Source organism: Macaca nemestrina, chromosome 19 (assembly GCF_043159975.1).
Source record: "Macaca nemestrina isolate mMacNem1 chromosome 19, mMacNem.hap1, whole genome shotgun sequence".
NCBI classification, from domain to species: domain Eukaryota; kingdom Metazoa; phylum Chordata; class Mammalia; order Primates; family Cercopithecidae; genus Macaca; species Macaca nemestrina.
Window position 1 is genome coordinate 61,009,913 of NC_092143.1, and position 9,217 is coordinate 61,019,129.

At 36.3% G+C, this 9,217-nt stretch overlaps 1 protein-coding gene across 3 annotated transcripts in view; it reads left to right on the forward strand.

Annotated features, from left to right (window-relative positions):
* LOC105468134 (desmocollin 3) overlaps window positions 1-7,742 on the forward strand; it is a 52,584-nt gene extending 44,842 nt beyond the window's left edge. For 2 of the 3 annotated variants that reach the window (XM_011718185.3, XM_011718168.3), the window contains 2 exons: window positions 876-1,133; window positions 3,555-7,742. In XM_011718185.3, the coding sequence (XP_011716487.2) occupies window positions 876-1,133; window positions 3,555-3,752 (456 nt within the window). In that variant the 3' untranslated portion in view covers window positions 3,753-7,742. Of the gene's footprint in view, window positions 1-875; window positions 1,134-3,429; window positions 3,473-3,554 lie in introns of all 3 variants that reach the window. The other variant, XM_011718176.3, reaches the window with a different exon arrangement.
* Window positions 7,743-9,217: the final 1,475 nt, after the last annotated feature.

A 9,217-nucleotide genomic window follows, 5' to 3' on the forward strand; every position in this document is an offset into this window, starting at 1 on the left:
AGCTGTTCTCAACTGACTGAAGTTGGGGACCCCTGAAGGACATTGTTTGCCTTTTGCCTCCAGAACCTTCTGCAGTGGTTGCCTTGTTTGTCCCACTCCTCCTAGTCCCTAGTCTCTTAGCTCAGAGTTTTTCCAGTCTACTTCACTTACCCTGTTTGGATTTGAATTTTAATGCTCTACTTCTGTGCTCCTGTAACATTTTGTGCTCACCTACATAGTAGAGTAATCACATTCTTAAAGTATTTGTTTTTCTCTCTCCTTGGAATAAGAGCTTCTTGGAGCCATCGAGAGACTATGCCTATGTTTATATCCCTAGGCTTTTGCATTTGCTATGGGTGAAATTTGTCCCTAAAAGCTGATGTGTTGGAAACTTAATCCCCAATGCAACAGTGTTGAGAGGTGAGACCTTTAGCAGGTGATTAGATCATGAGGGCTCTGCTCTTACTAATGGATTACTGTCCTTATCGTGGGAATGGGTTTATTATCATGAAAGCTTATTGTAAAACAAGTTCAGTCCCCTGTTGCTCCTCTTTCTCTCTCCCTCTCCCTCTCACTCTTGCTCTTTTGCCCTTCCACATTCTGCCATGGGACGGGCCCTCGCTTAATGTGAACTCCTTGATCTTGGACTTCCCAGACTTCATAACTGTAAGAAATAAACCTCTGTTCTTTAAAAATTACCCAGTCTCGGGTATTCTGTTATAGCAGCACAAAATGAATGAAGACAGCATCTGGGCGCATAATCAGAAACTGATGAATGTCTGTTGAATGAATGAATGAATAAAAAGGTTGAATAAATGTCCTCTCTCCTTTGCCTTCTCATGACAACTTAGAATCCATTTGCTCTCAACATGAATTATTTTATTTTATTATTTCAGTGCTCTGCCAATGGATTTATGACCCAGACTGCCAACAACTCTAGCCAAGGTTTTTGTGGCACCGTGGGATCAGGAATGAAAAATGGAGGACAGGAAACCATTGAAATGATGAAAGGAGGACATCAGACCTTGGAATCCTGCCGGGGGGCTGGGCACCATCACACCCTGGACTCCTGCAGGGGAGGACACACGGAGGTGGACAACTGCAGATACACCTACTCGGAGTGGCACAGTTTTACTCAGCCCCGTCTCGGTGAAGTGAGTTTCCTTAGGTGTTTTGACTCTAAAATTTAAACTTCTGAATGGAGAAAAGTAGAAAATTCAAATTAACATATATTTTCAGAAACTGCTTTTCCGTATTTTTCTGTGGGCCCTCTCTTGCTTGCTCTGTTCATTTTCCTGTGCTCTTTGATTTTGTTACATTATTTAATTTAAAAGAGATTTTATTTCACTTGTCATATTTCACTTAATTTATAGAATCCCATAAATATTGGAGGTTTTTAGTATTCTTCACTAACATCTCACTTTTGGTTGTGTATTTACCTCATGAACCCTTTTGACATAGAAGAATGTGAAAGCAATTCTAGTTCCTCACAATGACAAACTTTTCAAATGAAATCTGTATTTCTCTGTGAAAACAAAAACATTTGAATGCAGTTTTAGCATAAAGATTAAATAGCAAGATTTATATATTTTTTATTTTATTGCAAATTGACAAAATATAACTGAATGTGTTTATGGGGCACAAAGTGATATTATGATTTATGTCTGCAATGTAGAATGACTAAATCACACTTAACATACACATCACCTCAAATACTTATTTTTTTGTGGTGAGAACATTTGAAGTGTACTTTCTTTGCAATTTTGAAATATACAATATACTATTATTAACTATCATCACCATTGCAGGGCATGTTTTAAATATACAAAGCACCATGCAAATGTAAAGTGCTTTTATTTTAAGGAAAACAAGAATGTGAAAGAAAGAAGGAATTAAAATAAGGAATTTTCTGTTCATACCAAAATCCCCTATGAAGTGGAAGCTTTTTTCTTTCTTTTTTTTTTTTTTAAAAAAAAAGACAGGGTCTTGATCTGTCGCTGAGGCTGGAGTTCAGTGGTGCAATCTCCGCTCACTGCAGCCTTGACTTCCTGGGCTCAGGTGATCCTCCTATGTCAGCCCCCTGAGTAGCTTGGACTATAGGTGTAGACCACCACACCTGGCTAAATTTTGCATGTTTTGTGGAGAGGGGGTTTTGCCATGCTGCCCAGGTTGGTCTCCAATTCTCAGTCTCAAGTGATCCATCCACCTTGGCCTCCCAAAGTGCTGGGATTATAGGCATGAGCCACTGTGTCTGGCAAAATCCACTACGAAGCTTTTAAAATATACTGATGTCTGTATTCTACTCTAAAAGATTCCTATTTAATGAATTTGGGTTTTCTTGTTTGTTTTGTTTTTGTTTTACATTTCTGAGATGATTCAAATGTGCAGCTAGATAGAAAGCCACTGGATTAGACACTCTTCTGAACTAAATTTTTACCTCTTTTATCAGAGGATACCAGTGCCATTGCAGGACAAACAGTGGACCTTTCATCCTTGGATGGAATGCAAATGGGTGATACTCTGGTATAGGGCTGTAGGTTATGTATCCATAGCATTTTGGAGGGTCAAATTCAAGTGTTAATTCTTTTTCTACTTCTAGACAGTCAGTATTCATGTAAGATCAGGTTGAGATGGAGTGAAGCTTAAGACATAGTCTTAGGAGGGTTCCTCAATTGCACACCAGGTAATGGGAGGTAAGGCTAACAACGTCATGAAGAAAGAACGTAAGTCATGCCAATGAGCTCCACATAGGCAAGGAGTGGGCACCCAGGTGAGGAAAAGGAGGAGACATGGCAGTTGATGAGTTGGCAGACAGGCCAGTGGCAGACAGGGTAGATGTGGCTGAATGCCTGGCTTCTTTATTACAGAAGCCCCGTTTTTGCAATATGGGTTATGTTCATTCTTTTTAATTTCATTGAACTTTTTGGTGCATATATATATTTTGCCATGTTTTGGGTATCTTGGAAACTTGATTCTGAAGTTAAATTGGTAAATCCTACCTACTTTATGACTGCATATAATAGTGATTCTAGTTAAAATGTATTTTACATTTAATATGTGCTGGGCATAATATGTGTATTATGCATTATTATTTTGTCATTAATTTCTAAAATAATCTCGTTAGGTGGTCACTGAGACTAAAGGATATTTGGTGACTTGTCCAAAATCATACAGCTAGTTGGTAAAGCCAGAGCTTTGACTCACAACCAAGACTGTTTGACATCCAATCTCAAACTCCCAACCAGTATGACTATTGTCTCTATTTTTTGGACTAACCTGACCTCTGTGTATAAAATTTAGGGATAAGCGTTTAATGATAACTTGAATGTACTTAAATATAACACTTGTATACATAATTTTTTACTTATATGGATTATTAGAAATGTAAACTATACTGACTTTATGGTATGGTTGTAATATAGACCAATCATGTGCATTTTTTGTGTGTAGGAATCCATTAGAGGACACACTGGTTAAAAATTAAACATAAAAGGTAAATAAAAATAAATTTTATGTTCATATATTTAAGTTGTTTAAAACTATAATACAATTCATTTTTTTAAAAAATTTTACAGAAATTGCATCGATGTAATCAGAATGAAGACCACATGCCATCCCAAGATTATGTCCTTACTTATAACTACGAGGGAAGAGGATCTCCAGCTGGTTCTGTGGGTTGCTGCAGTGAAAAACAGGAAGAAGACGGCCTTGACTTTTTAAATAATTTGGAACCCAAATTTATTACATTAGCAGAAGCATGCACAAAGAGATAATGTCACAGTGCTACAATTAGGTCTTTGCCAGACATTCTGGAGGTTTCCAAAAATAATATTGTAAAGTTCAATTTCAACATGTATGTAGATGATGACTTTTTTTTCTCAATTTTGAATTATGCTACTCACCAATTTATATTTTTTAAGCATGTTGTTGCTTATCTTTTCCAAAAAGTGAAAAATGTTAAAACAGACAACTAGTAAATCTCAAGCTGCAGCATTGAAATTAAGGTCTCTAAAGCATCTGCTCTTTTTTTTTTTTAAACAGATATTTTAGTAATAAATGTGTTAGATAAATATTAGTCCAACAATAGCTAAGTTATGCTAATATCACATTATTATATATTCACTTACAGTGATAGTTTAAAAAATAAACAAGAAATATTGAGTATTACTATGTGAAGAAAAATTTGGAAAAGAAACACTGAAGACTGAATTAACTTAAAAATGTTGCAGCTCATAAAGAATAGGGACTCACCTCTACCGCACTACCGAATTCATTTGACTTTGGAGGCAAAATTTGTTGAAGCGCCCCATGAAGTAGCAATTTTCCATAGGAATATAGTTGGAAAAAAATGTGTGTACATATATTATTATTAATCAATGCAACATTTAAAATGAAATGAAAACAAAGAGGAAAATTGTAAAAACTTGAAATGAGGCTGGGGTATAGTTTGTCCTGCAATAGAAAAAAGAGAGAGCTTCCTAGGCCTAGCTCTTAAATGCTGCATTATAACTGAGTCTGTCAGGAAATAGTTCCTGTCCAATTTGTGTAATTTGTTTAAAATTGTAAACAAATTAAACTTTTCTGGTTTCTGTGGAAAGGAAAGAGGGAACCTGATGGAACAGTAGGTTTGCTTTGCAGTCTGTTTCAAGATTTCTGTATCCACAAGTTAGTAGCAAACTTGGGAATACTCGCTGTAGCTAGGGTTCCCTGATTTTTGGTAGCAAGGGTCCAGAGATGAGGTGTTTTTTTGGGGAGCTAATAACAAAAACATTTTAAAACTTACCTTTACTGAAGTTAAATCCTCTATTGCTGTTTCTGTTCTCTCTTATATTGACCAACATCTTTTTAATTTAGAACCAAATAACCATGTCCTCCCAGAGTATAGAGGCTAGAGGGAGCTGAGGGGCGGATCTCACTGAAAGCACCCTGGGGAGATTGAGTGTCCTTAGGCCTAAGCCCCACAAACTTGACACCTGATCAGGGCCTGAGAGCTACAAAATTTCATTTTTCTCCTTACCGCCCTTCTTCTGAGTGGTATTGGCGTGAATCAAGGAAAGCTAGGCCTCGTGGGCCCCCTTCTTTCAGCTTTCTGCTAACATTGTCAGCAACGCCTCCAGCAGAGATTCCCTTAAGTGACAAATACTCCAGGTGTTCCACCATCCTTCAGTGCGAATTAATTTTTAATCAGTTTGCTTTCTCCAGAGAAATTTTAAAATAATAGAAGAAATAGAAACTTTGAATGTATAAAAGAAAAAGATCAAGTTGTCATTTTAGAACAGAGGGAACTTTAGGAGAAAGCAGCCTAAGTAAGGCATTTGGAAGTCAGAGGGCAACATGAAGACGCAGGCCTTCTAGGGCAAGGAGAGGACACAAGGACTATGGGTGAGAGTAAAGGCAACATCATCTATTTCATACTTTTTCCTAGGCTTGGCACTGCCTTTTCCTTTCCCAGGCCAATGGCAACTGCCATTTGAGTCTGCTGAGGGATCAGCCAACCTCTTCTCTATGGCTAACCTTATTTGGAGTGAGAAATCAAGGAGACAGAGCTGACTGAATGATGAGTCTGAAGGCATTTGCAGGATGAGCCTGAACTGGTTGTGCAGAACAAACAAGGCATTCATGGGAATTGCTGTATTCCTTCTGTAGCCCTCCCTCTGGGCACTAAGAAGGTCTATGAATTAAATGGGTATCTAAAATTCTGATTTATTCCTACATTTTTTGTTTTCTAATTTGACCCTGAAATATATGTGTTTTAGATTTATACTTTTTATTTTCCTTTTTTTTTGAGACAGAGTCTCGCTCTGTCGCCCAGGCTGGAGTGCAGTGGCGCGATCTCGGCTCACTGCAAACTCCGCTTCCCGGTTCACGCCATTCACCTGCATCAGCCTCCCGAGTAGCTGGGACTACAGGCGCCCGCCACCACACCTGGCTAATTTTTTGTATTTTTAGTAGAGACGGGGTTCCACCGTGTTAGCCAGGATGGTCTCGATCTCCTGAGCTCGTGATCCGCCCACCTCGGCCTCCCAAAGTGCTGGGATTACAGGCGTGAGCCGCCGCGCTTGGCTTTATTTTCCGTTTGAAGTTTTCTTATTTTAATGTAATCATTTTGAACATGTGTGAAAGTTGATCATGTGAATTGGATCAATCTTGAAATACTCAACCAAAAGACAGTAGAGAAGCCAGGGGGAGAAAACTCAGGGCACAAAATATTGCTCTGAGAATGGAGTTCTCTGCAAGCCTCGTTGATGAAATTGTCTACTGTAACCAGAAGCCAGTTTTATCTAATGGCTACTGAAACACCCACTGTGCTTTGCGCACTCCCTCACTCGCCAATCAAAACGTGCCACCTCCCCAAGACCTTACTAGGGCCGACAAATTTCTCAAAGAGCAACCAGTATCACTTCCCTGTTTATAAAACCTCTAACCTTGTCTTTGTTCTTTGAACATGCCGAAAACCACCTGGTCTGCATGTATGCCCTAATTTGCAATTCTTTCATCTCAAATGAAAATTTAATTTCAGGGATTCATTTCTATGTTTTATTTGACTTTCCCATATGTAGTATTATTATTTCCTTATATGTGTAAGGTGAAATTTATGGTATTTCAGTGTGCAAGAAAATATATTTTTAAAGCTTTCATTTCTCCCCCAGTGAATGATTTGGAATTTTTATGTAAATGTACAGATTGGTTTTTTCTTATTTTTATAAGGAAGCAGCTGTCTAAAATGCAGTGGGGTTTGTTTTGCAACGTTTTAAACAGAGCTTTAATATTGCTGTTAAAAGAAGTTCCTTTGCTTTTAAAGAAACGTGGCTGCTTAAAATAAGCAGAAATTGGATGTGGAAAGTAATATTTACAGATATGGGGGGATGTAATAAAACAACATTAACTTGGTTTCTTGTTTTTGCTGTATTTAGAGATTAAATAATTCTAAGATGATCACATTGCAAAATTGTGCTTATGGCTGGCATGGAAATAGAAATACTCAATTATGTCTTTGTTATACTAATGGGGAATATTTTGGACAATGGGTCATTATCAAATTGTTGGCATCATTAATATATATTGTAATGTTGGGAAGAGATCACTATTTTGAAGCACAACTCTACAAATGAGTATCTATGTATACATATGTATAATAAATTTTGATTGGGTATTAAAAGTATTAGAAGGTGGTTACAATTGCAGAGTATTCCATGAATAGTACACTGACACAGGGGTTTTACTTTGAGGAGCAGTGTAGTCAATGGAAAACATGAGTTAAAAAGAAAAGCAGTCAATATTGCAGTCTTGATTCTGCCACTTACAGGATAGATAATGCCTGAACTTTAATCACAAGATGATCCAACCATAAAGGTGCTCTGTGCTTCACAGTGAATCTTTTCCCAATGCAGGAGTGTGCTCCCCCACAAGCATAAGACTGATCATTTCAAAAATGTATTAGTTATATCAAAAGTCTTAAAATTTAATATAGGTTGAACCAAAATTTCAATACCAGTAACTTCTATTGTAACCATTATTTTTGTGTATGGCTTCAAGAATGTTCATTGGATTTTTGTTTGTAATAGCAAAATATTGGATAAATTTCACATGTCCCTCAGTATTGATTTGGTTGAATGTTGGGTCATAATGGTTGAGAAGCATGGATGCTAGAGCCAGATTGCTTGGATATGAATCCTGGATCTGTCACTTACTTTCTGTGTGACCTTTGAAAGGCTACTTATTTCTTCTCTTAGCTTTCTCATTAAAATCAATGAACAATGCCAGCCTCATGGGGTCATTGGATGATTAAATTAGTTAATATACTTAAAGTACATAGAACCCTGCCTGCACATAGTAAAATAATTACAAGTGTGAGTAGTTGGTAAAATTATGTAGTTGGATATACTACCGAACAATATCTAATCTCTTTTTAGGGAAATACAGTTTGTGCATATATATACATATACATATATGTATACACACACAAATATACACATATATGTGTGTGTGTGTGTGTGTATATATATATATATAATCCCAAAACATGATTTCCAGACAATGGAATTGATAATTTATTCTTTCTGTATTGATTTTTTCACAATGAACACTGATAACACTTATTTTATTTTAAGTTCCAGGATACATGTGCAGGACGTGCAGGTTTGTTAGATAGGTAAATGTGTCCCATGGTGGTTTGCTGCACCTATCAAGCCGATAGCATTTTTAATTTAAGAAAAAGGTTAATACCAGCCTAGACAGTTTCTCTTGGCTCTTATACTATTTAGAATTAGGCTCAGTTTCTAATTGGACAGAAAAATTAAATAGTATTCAGAATATGTTTACAGGCTTCTCTATTTGACAGATTATTTTGATTGCAAAGGTTTGAATCTCAGAACCTTCTTTTCCCTTTACTTAAAAAAAGTGGTAAAATTAATAAAACATGGTTATGAGTGGTTAAAATTCATCATTTTCACCATTTTAAAGTGTATAATTCGGTGACTTTAGTACATTTGAAATGTTGTGCGACTGTTACCACTATCTAGTTTTGGAACATTTTCATCACCCAAAGAGGAAACCTTTTAAGCCGTCATTCCCCTCTTCCCCTCCCTGTATTATTCCCTGGCAATCACTAATATCTTTTCTGTCTCTATGGATTTGCCTATTCTGGACATTCATATAAATGAAATCATACATATGTGGCTTTGTGTGTCTGGCTTCTTTCACTGAAATGAGGACGTTTCATGCATCTCTTTACTTGGGAATGAAATCCTAGAATATCTTAAAGGACTTGTTCAGGCTTTTCTTAGGAACAAATATGATTATCAGTCATCTCTCAAATTCAAAATGCGTATTTTTAAAAGGAACGTCAAATGAGGTAAAGCAAAAATTGATCTGACAATAAGTATAACAGCATGTACAAATACTTGTTATTTGTACAAGTATCATATCTTCTTGGCAAACATTTTTCAGCTATAAAAATTGGTTAGCATAAATGATCACAAAGAAACCTGACAATGCAAATACTATAAATGGTTTAATTTTATATAAGGGGCCAATCAATCAAATGATTCAGTTTTTATTGTAAAATATAAGCAGAAAATAATTCCTATTCAAATAATATTAATGAAATAATTTAAAAAATTAGTTTAACTTTGCTTTGGAAAAATTAAAATTGTTTAATTTTATTTAAGCTTAAAATACCTTATGGATAAAAATTTATAAATCCAGGCATAATTCTAATTATGATATCTGTACTCAA